Source organism: Mytilus edulis, chromosome 3, assembly GCF_963676685.1.
Source record: "Mytilus edulis chromosome 3, xbMytEdul2.2, whole genome shotgun sequence".
Taxonomy (NCBI): domain Eukaryota; kingdom Metazoa; phylum Mollusca; class Bivalvia; order Mytilida; family Mytilidae; genus Mytilus; species Mytilus edulis.
The window spans coordinates 89276874-89300868 of NC_092346.1; the positions used below are offsets into that span (position 1 = coordinate 89276874).

Consider the following 23995-nt stretch of genomic DNA (forward strand, 5'->3'; position numbering starts at 1 on the left):
TCCTCACAGCGAGAAAATCCTGCACCTGGAGGCAGACTTCAAAACAAAAATCTGACTAATCCACCAAAACATACAAATGAACTAAAATTAAAAATAACACAAGACTAACAAAGTCCACAGGATCCTGACTAGGGACAGGCACAAAAATGTGGTGGGGTAAAACATGTATAGTGAGATCACAACCCTCCACCCATACCTCTAGCCAATGTAGAAAAAAACAAACACACAGCAATACTCACAGTAAAACTCATTTTAAAAGTACACTTAAACAAATACAACCAACTGAAAGAAAGAGAGGCGGAATATACCATAGTGAAGTTGGAAATTGTTGAACCAAAGGCAAACAATACTTTACAAAACACAACATAAAAAAAGAAAGACAGCAACACGAACCCCATCAGAAACCGGGGGATGAGGCAAGCTGCTCAAGAAGGGTGACCAGACCCTGCTTTCCATGCGACAACTTATTAGTTGCTCATACTAGTACAAATCTGCTGTCACATTGGAGGGAAAGATATCAGGATTGCGATAACGACAATAAGTACATATCCATCATTAACTATGAACCAGATATTCCATAACTTTCAACCAACTCATTATGGCGTCCATAATTTTTTTAAAGGGATGACTTCAATTTTACCACCTAAACTTTTGGTTTATGAGATTTATTGTAAGCATCAACCTTCTACTGGTGTTGCATGCTGTTAAATAGCGTATCAACTGGGATATGGACCTGTTGAAATGACGCTACGTCGACATTGTGCAGTTTACAATCATAAACTGAAATAATTTCTCTTGTCATAAAGTGTTATTGTCAAACAACCCTCATTTCCAATTGCTAGATGTAAGTTAAGAAATGAGGCAGACTTAAATGTATATGTTTATATCCTTTATTTTAAGATTGATATATATACATGCATTCAACAAAGCCACCAAAATTTGAATTTATTAGAGAAAGGACATCATATGTATAGCGAAACATGAAGATAAAGGATATTGTTAACTTTTTTTCATTCTTCTTTAGAAAAAACATGAATGAAGTCTTCCTCATATGAATAATGGAACAATTCTACAAAAAGAGGACACAGTAATTGTTGGTTCCCATGGGAATGTTTGTTGATAGATATATCCTCGAAACGTAACAAATATGATCTTGATATTGCCAGTTTCATATATATATTATTTTTTTTACAAAATCGGAATATTATTTTATTTTAAGTACGATTTATCCCTCCCTGAAACAAGATGTTTGTATAAACGTTGGTTATTTGAAGAATAACTAAGCTTTTATAACTGACTGTAAGCTTGTATTGACACAGTGCGAACTCAAACATTAATACCAAGGTGGATTTATGAGTTTGAACAGCGGTATAAAACTGTTGCCTTTATTTATGCAAGTCAAGAGATTAGACCGAAAATTGTTCCTGTGGTATCTTTTATTTCTAATTCGAAGGCACAGATGAGTTCATAACAGTCTATAAAATTCGGAGTGTTTAGGGAGTGTGAAGTTAAAGAATAATGCTGACTTCTTTGATTTATCCCCTTCTTAAAAGATATGTGTTTATAAGTTGGTAATTCTTTTTCTATTAAATAGATCATGAGTGTTCATAGATCCATTACGCTTTCTTAATTTTAATTCGTTTCAACGACATTACTGCCATAACCCGTTCGAAAAGGGTATCTAAGTCCTCGTTTTCATGTTCAGTCCATTGTCTGTCAAATTCCATGGCTAAATATTTGAATCTTGTCTCTCAAGATAATTTATTATGGCTTTTTCCCTTGGTTAACACATTTTGAACAGAAGTGTTGACGATGTTCATGTCACTAGTTTAAACATGACCACCCGAAAGATATATCAAAGTGGAAATCCCACAATTGCAACCCGGATGTTTAGACTTGAAGTCATAATGTAACAAGCACCAATATCTATCAGACGTAATTCGTACTTCAAGATATATAGGTTTGACCTTTTTGCATTTTCAATGAAATACTATCTACGTGCGCAAAATGGGCTTAAAGGTTGGCCTTAAAGGTTATCTGCATATTGTAGCCAGTGCAAACTTAACATCATGAGACATGTGTGTATTTTCCTCTATCTCTGCTTAGTGAAGACTGCAGCATGCAAATCAGGTAATTCTTTATTTTTATATCAGCAGTAAGATTACATATCACTGAGTTGATACCTCTGATGGAGGACTATAAGTCCACGAGGGTATCATCAACAAACTTTTCTAAAATTATCCGTTTATGAATTTTGAAATTATTGAGAAACAAGTTTCAACTCCCTCAGGTAAAGTTGGTCTTAAATGAATTTGTCTGTTTATTTTAGGTATTTTTGACATATAGCTCTTCAACGATTTTCGGTACTTATACATCTTCGGATTTCAAATGTTTGGCTTTGAGCGTTCGAAAATTCCTTATGAAGATAAATCCAGAAAAGCGCTTCGGACGCAATAAATTATTAAACGTGTTGTTTCCATTTTTTGGGAATTTGAATTTGGTAGCGGTTTTCATTAAACATCTTTACTGTTAAGAAATGCTCCCAAATTAAACTGGAATAAATCCAATTGTTAAAATTGAACCTACCATTGTTTAAGAATACCAAAAAATTACTACCACGTCATATGGCAGGATTTTTTTAGCATTTTAGTTTTGAGTTTGCAAAGATATTAGAAGGGTTGTAAAAAGCAATTGTTTTCTTTATAAATGAATGAATGAATATATTTTATTGCAGAAGCAAACATAATGCTATAGCAAAATAACATAATATACAATTAAATTAAAATAATGACAGTAAACAAACAGAGAACAACACAATATGGTCATTATAAGCACATAATTACAACGGCTATGCAGTGATTATTTGTGATCTTAACTTCCATGCCGCATTAAGAAATTTACACAATTGTTTAGTTAGACTCTTTGAGCTAGCCTGTAAAAGAAATAACAGCTTTCTATTAGTTGGCCATGAACAATAATATTTTGGTAAAAACTGTAGTCTCAATGATCTAAAGGCAGGACATACAAAAACAAAATGGTACTCGTTTTCAATACAATTCATATGACAGCATAAACATATACGATTTTCTCTTACAATATTGTCAAAACGACCAACTTCAATATTTAGTTTAATGTTCCACTACGCAGTCTAGTCAGTATATTACCATTAAAATCATACTTTAAGTAATCTTCTAAACAAAACTCATTTTTCAATTTTCTATATAAACACAATTTTTCACAACCGTTCAAAGTAGTAAACCAGTTCTGGTAGTATTGATCATTTATACGACATTTTATATATTCAAATGCAACATTAGTGTTATCTTGATCATTCCATACATAATTCATACCTAGACTAAATAATAAATCACAAACATGTGATACCCAGTTTCTCTTGCCATTTGAATCTATCAAATGTGGACTCAATGTTCTTTATTATGGTTTGCATTTTCCAAAAATGTCAAAGCGTAGCAGATTGCCTTGTTATCTTTTGATAAGAACAACAGCATACGTTGGTCGCTTATTTTAATTGAAAGGACACTCATTCCAATAGGTCCACTCTTTTGCGTTTTTCAAAAATAATTATTAACAAGTTATATCTACAAGTGAAATAGCAGCAACATTACCAATTTTAATGTACCAGATGCATTTTGACGATAAATGTCACTAAAGTGATGCGTGAGGCCAACAGTTTTGAAAATCCAAAACTTGTTTCACAAGATGACAAAATTACAGATTTCTTTGTGTAATAATTAAATTAGGCTTAGTTTTTTTTGTGCAAGTCTGTTGAAAACTAAAAGACATTTTAGGAGATAAATAAGGACGTACACTGTTTAAAAAATTAAAACAAAAATACAAATCTTCAAATCAAATTCAAATAGGGAAAGTCAATAATAACTGACAAAGTCAACGATTTCAATCAACGAAACAAGTGAAAAACAACTATCACATTTCTAAGTAAAATGTCCGTCGCACCTTTGGTTCGTGTAGATAGTGCAGCTTGTATATCAGGAATAATAACTTGCGACCAAATGAATAATAAGTAAAACAACAAAAATACCGAACTCTTAGTAAAAATTAATAAAACCGAAAAGTCCCTAATCAGTTGGCAAAATCAAAACCTCACACACATCAATCGAATGAACAACAACTGACATGCTCTTGACTTGGTACAGAGTGTTTTCCTTTCATTCAAATTTGCCTTCATCATTTGAGGGAATAACATTTCGAATGAATTAAATAATAATATTCATGATTTATTACAGACTCAGTTGCAATCAGGATGTTTGGACTCGGAACAAGAGTCATGAAAAGATTACAGGCACCAATATTTTACATAATTTGTACTTTAAAATATATGTTTAATCTTTTTTTAAATTTTAAATGGCTACTATCTACGTGCTAAAAATTGTCTGGCTACTAGGTTATCTGCATGATGTAACAAGTGCAAACATAAGTTCATGAGACATATGTATTGTCTCCTATCTGTTCTTAGTACAGACAACAAAATCCAAATTACGTAATTTTTTTATTCGTGTGTTATTATGATTTTGTAAGTCGCGATTTGAAATACAGGCATTTACTTGTCTCTATCTATAGGTTTCTATCAATCGTCATTATAATACGCAGAAGCAAATCTATAGTCGCAAATATATTGCCCTAGTAAACACTCAATAATTGGACTATTCAATGTATGTTACGTTCTTAGGCATCACTTCATAAGTTATAAGTTTGCATGAAAGCATTCTGATTAAAAAATAATAATAAAGAAAACAACATACGTCATTATTTAGTTACCATATGAATATATAATTTCCTTTAAATCTAAAATAACGAAGAGAATCAGAGGATTATCTGTAATGTCGGAATAGGGAAGACTGGTAAAACTCGTTCTGGTAATTTTTTCAGTAAAAGAAGACATTACTGATAGTCCAAGTGAAGATAACGGATCCAGTATAAACAAGCTTTCTAAAAGACTCGGTTGTTTGTCAGTAGGATCTAGTGCGCCTGGAAATGACAATGTTGACTTCATAGGTATATATTTTCAGTTTATCAATATTTTAAGAGTGTCAAATTTTGTGTTTGCGCTTATCCAAAATAACAACTAGATATATTGGAATAAGATTTATTTTCATTAACATAACGCATCATCGAATATCAGGTGCGTTAGCTTTATTATCACTATCGTTGATTGAAGACAATTCTTGAATTTGTGGATTCTCTGGTTTTTTGTCACACAATTGTTACAGTTCAATTCAATTTTATCAGACGTCAATATCTACTAAACTTATTACCTTATCAATAATCTAAAGTACTTTTACGACAAAGTACACGCTGAACCTGAAAAACAGCAGAACATTTAAAAGACACTTTTTAATTTTCAGATTTTGGAAATGGAAAGAAGAATCTGGTAAATTCATCGTATTATTGTCCTGAATAGTGCAAGCAACAATGTTTACTATTGTATAACAGAAATAACACAGATAAGTTAATTATTCATACACCAAAAAAATAAATAAAAAATATAACAGTAAAATATAGCTTAAAACAATCACTGACAATGTTATTGGATTTGGAGATAAAATTCGATATTTACCAGAATTGAGCTAGCATGTTTAAAACACGATCCGGCATTCCCGAAATAGAAGGTATAGAGGTACATCTACGTCATAAATTCGATGTTACTTCTTTAATATAACCCTCAAAATAATAGACACCAAACAAAACATGTATGATTTGGGGAAAAAAAGAACAAAAATACAGAAAAAGAACAGAACATTGCTGATACATTGGAATACATAGGAAAAATGAAATGTGTATTTATAACTAATAATATTTAAATTTCTTTAAAAAAAAGAGTTATACACCTTTCTTGTTTGCGATTTCAATTTATTTGTTTTTCTTACATTAAAGATTATCCGAATTTAACTCGATTTATAGATTTATAGATTAAAAATTTATTTTTCTTTCAGAGCGTCTGACTCAACGCCCATTTTAAGGATGTTCATGTTGCAAATCTTCATTTCCTGCAAAATATTTTGTAACAGTTGTCTAATCGCCTTTTTCTTTTGGTCATCTGTCTGTTTTCGACCCACGTAATTGAATTGTTCCTTAGTTTCTTCTAACTTATTTTCCTTTTTTCCGTTTAGCTGAACGATTTTGTCGAACTTATCTTTATTGCAGAACATATACTAAAAACTGATAAATTTATGATGTTTATCGACCTTTTTAGTATAAATGAAAAAACGAATAAATTGATCGATTATCAAATGAATAACATCTTGATATTTTTCTCGGGGTTCGGTATTTTTGTGATTTTAGCCCACTCACTCAGCCAAAAGTAAGTAAAACAATAACTGAAATATACTTTGTACAGCTCTTGAAAAATTGGTTTTGTTTATTTGAATCAATATTGTTTTTTAAGCATTTTTGTTTTTCCTTAGATAACCCAGATGTACCAACATGTAATTGTAAGTATAATGGAAAAGACAGGATATGATTATCAAATCTTCACACAAAAGCACTACATACATGCTATTTTATTACTGTTCCTTATCTTAAAGTCACTGAGAGCCTTCAATACAAAGCAAAATCTTTTACTTCCCCGCAAGTTCAGGACGGCCCCTTAAACCAATATGTTTAGTAATAAATTCTATCGGGCATTTATAACTAATCTGACAAAAAAGTAGAAAGCAGAAAAAAACGATACCATACAAATGTAAAGAATAAGAATTTTATTTGTTCCTTGATGTTGTTATAGATTCTCCAATTGTATCGTTTGAATCACTTTCTTGGTAAACTCTAACCAGAAGGCTAAAGCGAAAGTGTTTTCAAATCAAGAGTTTATAACATGTAACAGGCGTTCACGTGAACATTTGATGTCACACAAGAAAATGTCTGACGCCACAAAGGGAAAGTGATTGTGGTATGAGGTCAACAGTTCAAATGCCGCAAATTCTCGGGTTTAGCGTCAACATCAGGACTGCCAAGAATCCAAACTTGAAAAAAAGTATTAACAAATATGGTGAATATATAAATATATTCAAAGATATTAAAATCAAATGAATTATAAAAAATAAATGTAATCAAAATGAGGAATACCAAATAAAAAGTGTTATAGTCGTATTACTAAAATGTCACTGTATTGTACCAATCATGGAAGTATTATATTGACAATATAATGCTTACACGACTGTAATCATGATGAATTGTATGTTAGTACTATACCCTGGTTTATTCTTTTTAGACAAAAACCCTTTACTTCAAACTACAACACCAAAAGGTAAGGTAATGATTACTCGATAGAATTTACGATTTTATTCAAATATGGACATGAAATTTATCCTAAATTATTTGCTGTAAAGATCTATAGAAGATGAAATGACTTGAAGGATATATAGTGTGAAGTCAATTATTAGCTCACCTGGCCTAAAAGGCCATGTGAGCTTTTCTCATCACTTGGCGTCCGTCGTCGTCGTCGTCGTCGAAAGTCGTCGTCGTCGTCGTCGTCGTCTGTCGTCGTTAACAATTTTTCAAACATCTTCTCCTCTGAAACTACTGAATGGATTTGAATGAAACTTCGCATGATTGTTCCTTAGATTATCCTGCACAAAGTGTGTGCTATGATTTTTGATCCGTCAAAAAACATGGCCGCCGTTACTTAAAATAGAACATAGGGGTCAAATGCAGTTTTTGGCTTATATCTCAAAAACGAAAGCATTTAGAGCAAATCTGACATGGGGTAAAAATGTTCATTAGGTCAAGATCTATCAGCCCTGAAATTTTCAGATGAATCAAACAAACCATTGGTGGGTTGCTGCCACTTAATTGGTAATTTTAAGGAAATTTTGCAGTTTTTGGTCATTATCTTGAATATTATTATAGATAAAGATAAACTGTTAATAGCAAAAATGATCAGCAAAGTAAGATCTACAAATAAGTTAATATGACCAAAATTGTCAATTGACCCCTTAAGGGGTTATTGTCCTTAAATGACAATTTTTCACAATTTGTTCATCATATTTGCTAACTTTAAAAAATCTTCTCCTCTAAAACTACTAAACCAAATTCAACCAAACTTCAACTGCATGATCAGTAGGGTGTATAAAATAAAGTTTGTGCTTTATTTTTTATTTCGTCAAAAAACATGGCCGTCATGGCTAAAAATAGAACACAGGGTAAAATGCAGTTTTTGGCTTATATCTCAAAAACTCCAGCATTTAGAGCAAATAAGACAAGAAGTTAAAGTATTTATTAGGTCAAGGTCTACCTGTCCTGAAATTTTCAGCCGAATTGGGTAACTGGTTTTTCAGGTATAATCCCCCTGAATTGACGATTTTAAAGAAATTTTGCAGTTTTTGGTTATTATCTTGAATATTATTATAGATACAGATAAACTGTTAATAGCAAAAATGTTAAGCAAAGTAAGATCTACAAATAAGTCAATTTGACCAAAATTGTCAATTGACCCCTTAAGGAGTTATTGCCCTTTAAAGACTTTTTTTCACAATTTGTTCATCATGTTGACTTACTTTAAAAAATCTTCTCCTTTGAAACTGCTGTTTCAATTTCAGCCAAACTTAGGCTAAATGAGTTTCAGAGTATCTAGTATAAATTTTATATTTCATTTCCTTGTATGTCAGAAACATAGCTCCTATGGCTAAAATAGAACATAGGAGAAAATGATTTTTTTTTGCTTTTGAAGAAAATAGGACGATTCAAAGAACATTTAAATAAATTGAAAAGCCAAAATAATCATTGATGAGAGATTTAACCAAAAAAATTAAGGTGAGCGATTCAGGCTCTTGAGAGCCTCTTGTTATATTTGGCCACGAATGTTTATTAAAGGTAGTCCCCGAAACTGGATGCCACTGTCGATCCCAAAATTAACATCATAGAAATAATAATAAATGCTTGAAAAATATGATCTAAGTTCATACTTAACTGTCATTTTTTCCGCTTTGATGTCATTTTAAATCCGACCATAGGTAGCAAGGTAACAAAATGGAGAAAAGATATTGATCGAAACTACGTTCATTTTATCCTTTTAAATGCTAGTCATTATCATTAAAGCACTTATATATGATTCCAGTTAATTTTATTTTGATGTTAAGTTGTAGAAATGTGGTATAATAGTAAGCAAGACAAGTATCCACATTAGAATGAGTCGGTGATCAGAAACAGATTTTTTTTATAAAGCTGACAGTGAATTTCTTTTTAAAATAAAATACCAGATCAATCCATATAAGTATTATATATTTTGTCAATCATCAGTATTCTAATTATTTGAAACAAGTTAGCATCTTAATTGAAAATAGCTTACTGTTGGTTTATAAATTTAGTCATATGAGTTTATTTTAAGTTCCAAGCAACTGGTGGCAATACAATTATCTTTATGATGTTATTCAGCTAATACGATCACAAAGTCAGTTACAAGTAAACAATTTAATAGACAGTTATACTGAAAACCTCATCGGCGGAAGAAGGGTTTGTCTTGACCCAAACAACGGTAAGCTGATTTTAGATTTTCTACTAAATGACTATTCTTTTCAACTTTGTATTTGTTTGGCTTTATAAATATTTTGATATGAGCGTCACTGATGAGTCTTATGTAGACGCAACGCGCGTCTGGCGTACTAAATTATAATCCTGATACCCTTGATAACTACTCATAAGTATATAATTAAGAAGTCTTTATAAAAACATTGGAATACTTTAGCTTTTAAAAGCAATCAAATTGAAATGAAATTGTTTCTGCATTTTATTTAATAATAAGAATGAACCCGGAACACAAATGGGGATGAATGCACGTCCATTTGAAAAGTAAAAGTTTCTACGTCATATATGTCAGGTGAAATACAATTTTCCAGTTGAGTAAATCAATATTAACAATCCATCTTTTTAATGCTTTCCCATATTAGAGTGTTACTCATTCACATGTTGCTATATTTGATAAGCATCTATAAATACTTACTAGACGATACATTAATGTGAAGCTAAAAACTTTTTATACCCATCCGAAATTTGTCCTTGATCACATTTATATCATTAGATTTTATGATAATGCAGAATGAATTGAACAGGTAAATGATTTTTAAGATTTGTTATATGAGTAAAATTTTCCTTTATCACGAAAGAGGGACGAAAGATATCAGAGGGATAGTCAAACTCAAAGATTAAAAATAAACTGACAATGCCATGGCTAAAAATAAAAATAAAAACAGACAAATAATAGTGCAGAAGACACAACATAGAAAACAAAAGACTGGGGTGATCGCAGGTGCTCCGGAAGGGAAAGCAGATCCTGCTCCACATGTGGCATCCGTCGTGTTACTTATGTTATTACAAATCCGGTAAATAGTCTAATTCGGTAGGTCACATTCATGAAAAGGGAAGGGTATTGTAGTGACGACATAAGGAACATATCCGATATCATCTGTGAAACGGTTATTCCATAACAGTCAACCAACTCGTGATGGCGTCCATTAAATTTACGAAGGGATGATTTCAACTTCACCATTTTGGAACTCTTGATTCAATAGCTTCCTTGTGAGCAGCAATCCTCTATCAATGAAATCATGATAGGAAATACAAGCCCAGGAATATCGTATAAATTGGGAGATATATACTCCGTATGCAGACGCTGCTGGAATGCGGCACAAATTTCGTTTCCTGAAAAAGAAGATGTAGATACTCTTTTCGAATGAATGAAGGTTGTGAGGTCGATGGCACAATTGAGTATTGAATCCCCAAACTGAATGGGTTTATGAATACACATGTTACATAAATATCTAAACACCCATATGTCGCTAAGCACCTATCCTAACTTCATGACACATATGATGTAGTTTTTTGCAGATAACGACATCGTTTTGTGTGTAAATCAAAATGCAGTAGTAACTCTATAAATGAATAAGACATTGAAAGTTGAATTGGAAAATCAACAAACACCCCGATGACAAATAACAAAGGAGGAAATCCGGAATAATCATATGTCTGCTTTATGTTCATTTGGAATTTCATCCAAAATAACTTGACCGTCCTTCGCAGTATAGGATACCAATATCAAATATGTTTTCTTTAAACAACAAACCATAACAAAAGTATTATCTATTTCAAAACAAAAGACAAATTGAAAAATTGAAGAGATATATCTTATATAGAACGACAAGAAGCAAATATTGTTCTTTAACTTCGCGTTATGCTGCTATAAAGAAACTGTGTTCTCCCCTTACATAGCTTTCCAAATGTGAACTTTCAATTTCTATGTAGCAAAATCCCCAAAGCACCTGCTATGGAGTATATCTGTTCAAGAGCTTGTATTTCCTTTCATGATTTCCTTGATAGAAATTGCTGCTTACAAAGAAGCTATTGAGCCACAAGTTCTAGGTAGTGACTTATGATTTTACGGACGTCATCACAGGTTGGTTGACCGATATAGAATCGCTGTTTCACATATGACGACGGATTGTAATATTTCCAATTGAAACCACACCAACTCACTTTTCCTGCATCACAGGGTTTGTACTCATATTAGCCATGGATACCAAAAGGACAGGATCTTCATACCTTCGCATCTAACACAACCCTCGGGCTTCAGGTGAGGTTCGTGTTCATTCTTTTGTCTTTACGTCGATTGGTATTTTTTTGGCTTGGCTTTATAAGGTTTTTTTTCGACTTTTGAGTTTATCTTCCTTGTGTATCTTTCGCCTATCTACTAGAAGTCGAAATGGATTTGCGTCACTTAGTTTTTTCTTTGTGTTCTAAAAATTAAAGAAAAACTTGATTATAAAAAAATGAGTTTGATTCTTTCAGGTCGTTATGAAATACCACTTAGTAACTGTTCAGTATATTTTCACAAAGAAAGGCGTCTTGATGGAGCGTGTAATGATTTTAAGAATGTTGGGACAGGAAGTCGTAATTATCGTTTCGGTAAGTACTTTTCAGTCAATACTTATGTTTTATAACAATTTCGGTCGCGTTGGTCTGAGCGGTAATGCTTAATTATTTTATCATGTGCAGGTCTGAAGTTGTTTTTTTTTATAAATATGTAAATATATACCTAAGTGAACGTAATTTTGGGTAATTCCTTTTTTGCAGCTTAAATCATTTGAATAAACTCATGATAGATACAAGGATTGAAATTTTTATTTACGCAAGACGCACGTTTTGTCTAAAAAAAGACTAATCCGTGACGCTCGAATAAAAAAAAGTTATAAAGGCCAAATAGAGTACGAAGTTAAAGAGCATTGCGGACCAAAAATTCCTAAAATTTTGGCCAAATACAGCTAAGGTATTCTATTCCTGAAGTAGAAAAGCCTTAGTATTTCAAAAATTAAAAATTTTGTAAATAGTTAATTATATGTGAATGTAAACCTAAATAACGCTTAAAATGCTTAATATGTCATGACGTTTCTGAACTCCACTGACAAAAATAAAGAATCCTATGAATCTTTGTATCATAAAAAAAAAGAATCCTGTGAATCCTTGTTTAAAAAAAAAAGAATCCTGTGAATCCTTGTATCATAAAAAAAAAAAAGAATCCTGCGAATCCTTGTATCATAAAAAAGAAAGAATCCTGTGAATCCATTTATCATTAAAAAAAAGGTTTTGACGGATTGTCGAGAAATAGCAATTTCAAGTGAATTTTTCTTACCGCATTTTCTGTACATTTTTTTACATTTATAGATCTGTTTGACGAATTCTTCATTGGTTGTATCTCTAAGTATGATCAACCACTTTTTCAGTTGCAGTTCAACAAGTTTAAAAAAAAAAATCAAACTCGAAAGACCGTCAAATTACGTATTCTCCCTTTCTATCTTTGACAATTGTTATTTATCACTAAATCTCGCATTAAGTTTAAAAAATAACTTATGAAGAATGAAATTTTCAGGATGAAAATGGCGTGGGGACGTCAATGTGGAAAAAGTATAAGATTCATTAAATTTCTTATAACTTTTGATTGAAAAGATATAAGCAAGTTCGGTTTGTTGTAAAATAATATTTATAGGTTATAGTTTGGATTTGCCTATTTTTATTGTTATTCACTTTTAATAGTGAAAAGTGGGGAAAAAATCTCTTTCTCATTACAACCGGTACCCACAAGCACAGCTCAAATAATTTTTACTGTTCCTATAAAATTGCTTACTCCTTTTTATGTGTGTAATATTTCGTTATAATCAGGGTTAATTTTGCTTAGTTATAGTCTTCAGGTAGCATTAAGCATATGACTTCGTGAAAATATGTACACTAGGTTCCATAATAAGAACTACAAAAGTAGACCTGACCATGCACGGCCATATTGAAATTTTGTTTTAAACACGAAGTTTACAAAAGTTCAAAACTATGTGGCTATATTTTCACGAGACCAGGGTAACTTTTGTTATATGAATTAATTAGGAATTGAGATTGTCAACATTGTTTTTATTGCACATTTATTCTTTTCACAAACACCTTAGTGGTAGAGTAAAGTGCCGGCATTTCGACTAGATCGGGTTTATTTTCAACACTAATATATTGACTACTTATTAATATTTTTTCGTAAGCAATATCTATTTTCTGCATTTAAACTAATTGATCCAATGATTATTCTTTATTTCAAATCCACCAATTTTAACTGGTTTTTTTTTTATATATATATATGCTGACTTGTTTGCCGAAATCTATAATTGTTAACATGTACCGAATGCTAATTTACTACGTGACACGATAAAATGTCAATCAAAACAAAAAATCAATAATCCGCTATCGGGGCAATGAAATCTTAATGCGGGGTTCACACATTGCCGATTATTGCTCCCGTTTGAGATCAGACAGCGATACGAGACGAAAAGTGAAAAAGTCGGATTAGTATCCTCAATTATCTGGAATGTCCTATTATTGTCTGAACGCATTCGTTTTAGTTCGTAACAGATTCCTACTGGTCGGGAAGGGTCCGAATAGTTCGGCAAAGCACCCCGACAGTTAGGTGCGTCCCGTAACATTCGGGGAAACTCAGCCGATTTTGTCTAGTCGTATTACAATCGTGTCTATGTCGTGACAGATTCTGCTGTATCGGATCGAATTCCTAGCAATGTTCTGTGTATTCGGGACAGTGTCCTGTGGAACGGGAATGATCTGGAGAAATTTGTTCGAACGGATAACTTCCGTCAACGTCGGTTCACTGTCTTGTCACTATCTGATCTCTGTCGGATTACATTCGGTAGAATCGGGACGCAGTCGTGACAGACTCGGTCGAATTTTACCTGGCGAAAGATAAAAATCGGATTAGAAGCGGATTTAGCACGGGATTATCGGGATAAATTCGCTTGGAAACGGTTGAATATCGACGCTTCCTGAACAATATCTGATTGTTGTCGTGATTAAATTTTTAAAGTTTGAATTTACATCCACGATTCATAGGATCTTGATCAGACTTTTGATAAATTTTAATCGGGAATGGTCCTGTCAAGGACGGCAGTAAAAATCGTGAATGTGTGACCCCAGCTTAACAGATCGATCAGTTTCCAGTCCCGTTAGTATAATAGTCCCAGGTTAGGCCACACCAATTTGATTCCTTGTTCGACGGACCCGCCCGTACCTATTTTTTTCAAAACAGATTTTTTTTATTTTTTTTTTATATTCCCGCTTCCCGCATTCGGAAATGTAATCATGTCCATTTCCCGCACCGTTTTTTTTTGTAAATATTAGAAAAATATATCAACATTTGTTTTTAAAATCACAGTCTAACCTGTATATAACGATTTTAAACATAAAAGCACCCCATCACACTTTGTAAATATCTGTGAGAATATTTGTTTCAGCATGAAACCTATTTATCCAAAACGGGAGTACTCCGATATATTTATAACAGCGGAAATACCTGTAAAGAACAAATAAATGGTTACTTCCCCCCTTACTTATATTCCCTATCAAAACATGTTCGTTGCTAGAATAAAGTACAAAGAACTTCTGAAGGATTTGCCTTCAACTGCAATTATATTGTATGCTGGCGAAACAAAACTATCCATAGCCGCTGCATGTTTATGCACCTGTCCTGATTGATTGAGGGGCCTGTGGTTCAGCAGTTATCCTTTGTTGATGTTGTTTATTGGTATTTTCCCGTTTGGATATACATGATATATAAATTAGATCGTTGGTTTTCCTGTTCGAATTGTGTACGCTAATAATTTTGGGTTCCTTTAGGCAACAACCATTTTCTTATCTGGGGGGGGGGGGGGGGGGGGGGGGCTGGGATTTTTATTATGTTCATAAAAAAAATTTCAGAACCTTCCTCCTATAATTTTTTTTTTCTGATGAGAAGGAAAGCAAAATTTTTTTTCCCATAATGTGGAACAGAAATACATTTTTTTTTCTCAAAACCATAAAATTTACATAAAATTCATTTTAATTTTTTAATTGATGTAAAATGTAAAGTGCATGGCTCTGTCTGTATCCTGGCATTGGCTGTTGTCTCTGTTCTTTTTTTTAGCCCACTTTCAACATTATGATATTCTCTGAGTCCGTCATACAGGTACCACAGTCCTTGAATTTTAATACTTCAATTGAAGTGGCCACCATTGCCATATGTAATGGCAAAGAGTGAGTAGCTCCAAATTATAAACATCCACTGTTTCCAACTATAATAATTGACATTCCATTGAAAAAAGAGATATAAAGAATGATACAGAATGATACAAAGGAAAATACTACCGGTATACAAGTCTGTGTCATACACAATCAGTGCTACTTTAAAAGACTGTTTTAATATGATACCATATCTATCCCTGTATAAAATGACCATATCATGTTTATAATAGTTGCAGTTTTAAGTATGTCTTAATGTAGTAGCATACATGCGGGAGATTTGGAATGCAGGAAAATACAAAAAGTAATAAGGTATAAAGGAGAAGGTCCGGTAAGGTCCCTTTTTGGCCCAAATATATAACAGTTTTACAAAATTGTTAAAATGTAAACTTTTAGTTATTTATTGGACAGTTGAATGCTTCTGCTACATAAATATGGGCTGTTTTTGACAATACAATGCACATATATCGGGTTGTAGCACCATTTAGTCGTGCGTAATTACTGAAATCTTCAAAATTCTATCATTTTAGTTAAATTTTAGACGGTTTCCGTGTAAAACGAAAGTGGCCGCATTCGTGTTCATACTTAATATTGCAATGTAAGTTGTATTTTATGATAATACATAACATATATAAAGGTTGTGAACGAGAGACGGTGTCTGTTCTCCTTGGAGCATCTAATTGCATTAGGCTGGGTCATATCGACGATTCGGTAGTGAACGCTTCAATATCTGGAGGATCCTTTGACAAAATTGAACAAAACATTGATTTAGCTTTTCAAAAAACTGAAAACAAAGATATTGAAAAGGTTGTTATCTGTCTAGGCACAAACGACATAAGTAGAAATAAAAGTGACTCTGATCAAATAAACCTTCTTGTAACAAGCGCTGTCAATCGTGTAAAGTCTAGCTTTCCAGAGGCACAGATAGGCCTTTGCAATATCATACCGCGAAAAGGCAACGGCGCTCAGTTTCAGAAAATAAATGAAACAACCAAAAACGTAAATAGTTTCATGAAAAAACTTTGTGTTCGAGAACAATTTGTAGCATTTGTTGATATAAATGATCAATTTTATAAACACGGAGCTGTAATCAGAACGTTGTTTGATAAAAATGACAGTAGTGGGGTACACGTCAGCACAGAGGGCGCACAAAGAATTAACAGTAAACTGTGTGAGTTTCTCAATAGCCCAAACACAAACGTCGTCGTATCAAACACTCCGATTGATCGAAAACGCAACAGAAGTGACAAAACTACTCCAACATCTGCAGACCGGACATCCAAAGTATCAAGAAAAGAGACAGGAATAGATCATGATTAAACCCATGTGTATAAACACTCAGACTACTTAATCTGATTTTAATGTTAAAAAACAAATATTTAAAAAAAACAAAACAAACAAAAACAAACAAAAAACACAAATGTATCACTGTAAATATTATGTCCACTTTTTTAAACATATTTTTCGTATGTATATGTTATTTAAAAATAATTCGTTTACATGCCTTTATGTATATATTGCAAAAAGTGCAAACATTGCTAAGCTATACCAAACTGTATTGTTAAATATTGAGAAGATGAATAAGTATCTGTTTATTATACCTTTTACGGTTTTTAAACGACGCTTAGTATTGTTATATGATGAGAACATGAATGAGTATCTGTTTATTACACCTTATACGGTTTTTAAACGACGCTTTATGATTAAAGTTTTACCTGATTTGTTTACACAAAGGTATACACATAAACGATCCGTTAAGTTTATTGTTCCAAATAGATATAATCAGGTTCAAAGCATTCAAGTGAAACATTTAAATGACGAAAGAAAGAAACAAAAAACTATTCGATCTTAATATGTCTTTGTCAATTGCTTCTATAAACGTAAATGGTTTACGAAACAATAAAAAACGAGATATGATTTTTAATTGGTTAGTTTTAAAAAAGTTCGATATTATTTGTCTTCAAGAAACACATTGTTCAAAATCTGATATTGATAACTGGGGTAATGACTGGAAAAAATTTGGGGGAGGGGAATCAGTTTGGAATTGCGGAACTTCTGATTCAAGGGGAGTGGGATTCCTTTTGCAAAAGAATTTTTCCGAAAATGTAACTTTTATAAATCACGATGAAAACGGAAGATGTCAAATGTGTGACATAAAAAAAGATAATGCTGTATATCATATTATTAATGTATATACACCGAACAACGGTTCCGATAGAAAGACTTTTTACGAAAATTTGCGCAACTTAAATAAAGTGTATGACGATGATAGCGTTGAACACTACACCGTATTATTAGGAGACTTTAATTGTACTTTAGACAAAAAAATAGACAGAATGCCATCACATCAAAATAATGACGTCGGTACAATTGAATTAAAAAATCTTTTATTGAGATATGAATTAGATGATATATGGAGATCTCGATTTCCAGATACAAAACGTTATACGTTTCAGAGAGGAAACTCTAAGTCTCGTATAGATTTTATTTTCTGCAGCAAATCTTTGAATAGTAAAATATTTAACACTCGTATATCTCATTTCCCATTTAGTGATCACGAAATAGTTACATCAAAAATTAAGTTAGATGATATAGAAAGAGGGCCGGGTATGTGGATTATGAACTTAAATACAATTAAATCTGAGCAGTTTTCAAATGCTTTTAAAATCTTTTGGGAAGGATGGAAAAATAGTAAAGACAAATATAATGATATACAAGAATGGTGGGATATTACCAAAAGTAAAATAAAATTTCTAACAATTGATGTAAGTAAAACACTAAATCGAGTATATAATAACAATCACATTAAAAAACTTGAAAAACAACTCGAAGGATTAAAATTAGTAGAGGAAAAAACAAATATCACCAATTCTAGAATAACCGAAATTGAAAGCGAAATTAAGGATATTTATACAAATTTTACAGAATCTGCGAAAATTAGGGCAAAAATTAAATGGTCAGAAGAAGGTGAAAAATCAACGAAATATTTTTTTAGTTTAGAAAAGAAAAATGGCCAAAACAAGTTATGGAATCGTATAAAAACAAAAACGGGTGAGTATAAATATGATATTGATTCGATATTAAAAGAACAAGTAAATTTCTATTCCACACTTTTTACGGCTGAAGGGTGGGACAAAAATAGCGGTGAAAAGCTTTGCCAATTTATTGAAAATAAGGTAAGTTCGGACGATAAGGAGATGCTTGATAGTAATATAAATATGGAAGAATTAGAAAAAGTGCTCAAAGATCTCAAGACTAACAAATCACCAGGTGAGGATGGCATTATATCTGAATTTTACATACTGTATTGGGATATAATAAAAAATGATTTTTTCACACTCCTTCAAGAAATATTTGATAAAAATGTCTTAAGTAAATCACAACATAAAGGGGTTCTTACGTTATTACATAAGGGTGGTGAAAGGGAAAATATTAAAAATTGGAGACCTCTTACATTACTTAACACCGATTATAAAATCATAGCAAAACTTCTTGCAATGAGACTGAAAAAAGTCTTACCGAAAATAATACATTCAGATCAAAAAGGGTTTGTAAAAGGAAGAAACATTAGTGATGCTAACAGATTAATTCAAGATATAATAGACTATATTGACAACGAAGATGAAGATGGAATAATAATATTTCTTGATCAACAAAAAGCTTTTGATAGAGTTGAATGGGAATGGGTGGATTTTGTATTAGAAAAGTTTAATTTTGGGGGGAAATTTAGACAATGGATAAAAATGTTACTCTATGATGCTATTACTTGTATAAAAACAAATGGACATGTTTCAAAATATTTTTCGATAACACGTTCGGCCAGACAGGGCTGTCCAATAGCACCCCTTATATATATTTTGCAAGCAGAACCAATGGCATGTGCAATACGAGGTAACAAGGAAATTGAAGGGATTCAAATACCTGGTGAGGGGGGTAAAAGTATAGAAACTAAATTATGCATGTTTGCTGATGACACTCAGCTTTTTAACAAAAATGAGAAATCAGTAGAAAAATCTTTTGATGTCCTAACGCTATACGAAAAAGCTTCGGGATCTAAAATTAATTTTGATAAAACCAAAGGTTTACTTATAGGATCTCTTAAAAGGAAAAAACTAAAATTTAATAAAATTAAATGGATCACAGGTAGTGTAAAAACCCTCGGAGTAAATCACGGATATGAAATTGATAATGATGCTATATGGCAAAGTATAATAGAAAAGATTAAAAACTGTGTCCACGTTTGGAAAAGCAGGAAACTTTCATTTAGTGGTAAAACCTTAATTGTAAAAAATTTCATATTGCCCATGTGTAGTTATGAAATTGAAATGCGGGGAATTCTTGAAAAATATTCAAAAGAAATAAACAATATTATTTGGAATTTTATATGGGATGGGAAAGTTAACCAAATAGAAAGACAGGTTTGTTGTCTTGATATAACAAAGGGCGGAATGGGCATGATTAGTATAGACTTATTCATTAGAAGTAAACAAATAAAGTCTCTTTATCGTATTCTCCATGAACCATTAGAAAGCTGGAATGCGATTGGCAAGTATTGGCTTCGACACTTTGACAACAAGTATAATGATCAGTATTTTTTATGTAAATGTTCAAATATTAAAGGACTAAATATTAAAAATATTCCTTTATTTTATCAGAAAATGATTTTTACATGGTCTAATTTTCTAAAAATTGGAGATAATCCCAAAACTAAGAACGAGGTACTTAATATGAGACTATTTGGTAATTCAAAAATTTCATTTCAAAATAAGCCATTGTTTTTTTCTTCCTTTCTAAATAGTAACATGAAATATATCAAAGACATATGGAATGTAGAAACCAACAAATTTAACAGTTGTTGTTCTATATTTGAAAAACTTGTAGATAAAAGAAACTGCATATCGGAATTTTCGAGAATTAAAAGTGCAATACCAATTGACTTCTTACAAATATTAGAAATTGATAATGAAATTAATAAGAAACCAAACATAGAATTGAAACTTTCTAATGAAATGGTTATATTAGACAGATCTGGGAAAACAATCAAACCAAAAGAATTAAAACTAAAATATATTCGAGACATGATTAATAAGAATATATATCCAAAATGTCAACTTAAATGGCAAGAATTTTATGGCCACGAAATTAATTGGAAAATAGTATGGGGCAATTTGAAAAAGGTTAAAATCACCAATAAAATGAAAGAATTTCAATGGAAATGCATTCACAATATCATATATACGGAAAGTAGACTTAAAAAAATGCAATTGTCAAACGGAAAATGTCATATTTGCCAAACTGTAAATAATACTGAAAATCTGCAACATTTATTTTTCGATTGCAATACAACAAAATTAATCATTAGTAAAATCAAAGATATTTTTACATTATGGAATATTCAATTAGATGATGATAATTTAAAACAGTTTATGCTTTTGGGAGATAGCAGTGGTCACTCGAACCAAAATTTACTTGTAAATCTATTTTTTATTTTGACAAAATGGTCCGTGTGGAAAATAAGAAACAAAATTAAATATGATGGGATAAAAATGTCCTCTACATATATTTTAAATCTTTGGAAATCATATATGGTAACACATCTGAAATCTGTACCCTGTTACTTATCAATTAATACATTAGACAAAGAGAAAATAAACACATTAATTAATTTCATACTATAAGTACATACCTTGCAGGAGATAGCAGTCATGTTGTCTGTTTTTTTTATATCTCTTTAATTTATATTGATTACGGTAATCCATGGTTTAAAGATGCACTCGATTATGTTAAAATATTATGTGAATCTGGTTTATAGGTGCACTCGTTTATGTTTTTTATAATGTTATATTATTTACCACTAGTAGTACATTCTATAAAGATATTCCTTTTTCACTCATTGTCATATAAAAGAATATAAGTATTATTACATGTATACTATTTTTTTCGGATAATATAGTGCACATTTTTCAACCTCCTGCTTCCCGGACAGTTGGCTTAAATGTAAACGGGAATCCACAGTTTGCATCCTGGGCAACTGAGGAAATTGTAAACAGGAAATATTTGGAATAAACAAGTATCAATTTAAAAAAAAAAAAAATAAAGGTTGTGGATGAACACGGATGCGATTTGAGGGATGCGACCACTTTCATTTTTGACAAAAACAATCTGAAAGTGACGTTTTTTGGCATATTTGAGAGATTTTTCATATTTGAGCTTCAATCGGATCGTTTTCAATGACTTAATCAGTTAAAATCTTTCACATAAACTTACTGAATCAAGTGAAATAGACACTTTTAAGTGTTTAAAAAGTGGTCAAAATCTTTCGTCAGATGAAACTGAAATTTGAGGCCAAAATGAGTCCTTACCGGACCTACTCCTTTAAATCTTAGCTTAATCTGTAGACTGGACAGATGTTTATAATCTACTGTTCCACTGTCTCAACTGTTGTTATTTTCACTATTCTCAAATTCAGCAGTGAAAAAAATTTTTTTTTTTCGTTCAGCTAGGCCATCAAAATATTTTTTTCAAAAAAATCCCAGGCCCCCCCCAGATAAGAAAATGGTTGTTGCCTTATAGCCTCCAGTTTGGTCTGTATCAAAGCCCTGTGTTTGTTATTATCAGGTTGAGAACAAGCCTCCCTCAGACAAGGGGTCATTTTCCTGATGTAGAAAAGAAGAAAATAGTATAGTTCTTCTATACAAAACCTTTGAAAACTTAGAATTTTGTACTCAAAAAGAGAAGAGTTACATCATATTTTAAACAACTTTTTCTAAAAGAGGGGTCCACTTATTTTGAATAATATTAAACTGTTAAAGTAAATGTGTTAACATTGTTAAAGTCCAGGAATATTACATGTTTTGAACATTTAATACCAGATAGATATAGTTCTTTGAGAAAATATGAGCCCTTTTGCACAAACAAATATATTATAACTTATATTGATTCCTCATAAAACATGTAAAAGGGATATTTATAACATTGAGGGGTTGTCCTTAAACTGATTATGATTTGGATGGAGAATTGTCTCATTGTCAGTCACACATACATAGACCAGATTTAATTATTTCTTGGTGAACAGGGAAAAAATGCTTCAGAAATTAAAGAAATGTCAAAGTACAAGTGATAAATCAAGCTTTGATATGGTCAAAACCTACTATTTTATGTTTACAAAAAAAATTGTAATCGCTCGCCTTTACTTTTCAAGCTTCGCCTGAAAAAATTGCAAACTAAATATTTTTTTATTAAAATTTTCAAATCGCTCGCTCGCCCCAAATTTTGGAGTCCAAAAATTCGTAGAACAAGAAATTAAATTGGTGTGGCCTTATGTTAACATTTTCTTCTTCAGGAAGAAATGTGCCTCTCAATGTAACAGTACAAGATGATTGCAAATTATACAACCCCAATCCACGTGATATAAGCCGAAAATTGATGCAGAGAAAAGAATTTATTCCTGCCACCAGTATAAACATTCTTATTGCTGGATGGGTGCAGTTCATGATCCATGATTGGTTTGGTAGTGGACCAAATGATAAAAGCAGGTGAAGACACCTTTGGCTCAATACAAATATAAAATTACATTAATGTATCATTAATTAAAAGTACAAATAATGTTATGTTAAAATCAGAAACACATTTCTGATTTTTATTTTCTTTTTAAACAGACATTTTGAGGTACCAGTAAAAGATGATGATCCAGATTTCACCACTGCAATCAAAATTAACAGAACTCGACCAGATAACTGTACACGTTTACCAGGAGTTACTACTAAAATTTGAAAAAAACTTTCCTCGAGATTTTGAATTTTGCAAAGATGCAAAAGACTACGAGACGCATCAAAATATCAATACGCACTGGTGGGACGCTTCTCAGTTATATGGAGTTGATGCTACTACAAACAACCGTATTCGCAGTAAAATGGACGGAAAATTACAACTGACCGCTGATAATCGTCTTCCGATAGATTCATATATTATGGATTGCCAGTTACAGGTAAACACAAAAAGGACAATTCTTTGTACCTTTGAATTCGAAAATAGATATGTATCACAAATCCATCAGACACCATTCTGATATTCAAAAGACAATATTAATCTGCCAAATATTCATATTTCAATTGTGCCTTTAATATTTCTTTCAGACTTTTAAAGTTCGTGAATTTAGGAAAGAAAAATGTATTTGTCAAGAATATGACTTTATTTACCATACCATACCATTCCAACAACATGATAAATTGAATGAAAACAAAACATTTTTAAAACAAACATACCAGTGTCTCCTTTCAACCCAACTTAATTATAGTCTCTTAAACAGTTATTGTAATGTTACTTACTTTCAGGACTAGCAATAGACTGGTGGGTGGGACTTGGTATGTTTCATATTATTTGGACCCGGGAACACAATTATGTATGTGATATGCTTAAACAACGTAATCCA

At 31.8% G+C, this 23995-nt stretch overlaps 2 protein-coding genes and 1 long non-coding RNA gene across 3 annotated transcripts in view; 2 read left to right on the forward strand and 1 right to left on the reverse strand.

Moving 5' to 3' along the window:
- Positions 1–23995, reverse strand: part of LOC139514647 (uncharacterized) — a 369289-nt gene that overhangs the window by 144985 nt on the left and 200309 nt on the right. The window lies entirely within an intron of this gene.
- Positions 1918–5473, forward strand: LOC139514978 (uncharacterized). Its single transcript, XR_011662780.1, has 3 exons — positions 1918–2130; positions 4909–5034; positions 5385–5473. It is a non-coding gene; the product is annotated as an uncharacterized lncRNA (long non-coding RNA).
- Positions 5612–23474, forward strand: LOC139515487 (uncharacterized). Its single transcript, XM_071305062.1, has 7 exons — positions 5612–5648; positions 6444–6470; positions 7247–7282; positions 9362–9508; positions 11815–11931; positions 22907–23099; positions 23223–23474. Exons 1-7 carry the CDS (start codon positions 5612–5614, stop codon positions 23335–23337), a joined length of 672 nt encoding a protein of 223 aa, XP_071161163.1. The 3' UTR covers positions 23338–23474.

What these genes read in the sequence shown, in the direction of transcription:
- LOC139515487 (XM_071305062.1), top strand. Translation starts at nt 5,612, where the DNA reads ATGTTTAAAACACGATCCGGCATTCCCGAAATAGAAG. An exon ending in CGGCATTCCCGAAATAGAAG is followed by an intron (nt 5,649 to 6,443) that starts GTATAGAGGTAC and finishes GTTTTTCCTTAG; the next exon opens with ATAACCCAGATGTACCAACA. An exon ending in GGACCAAATGATAAAAGCAG is followed by an intron (nt 23,100 to 23,222) that starts GTGAAGACACCT and finishes CTTTTTAAACAG; the next exon opens with ACATTTTGAGGTACCAGTAA.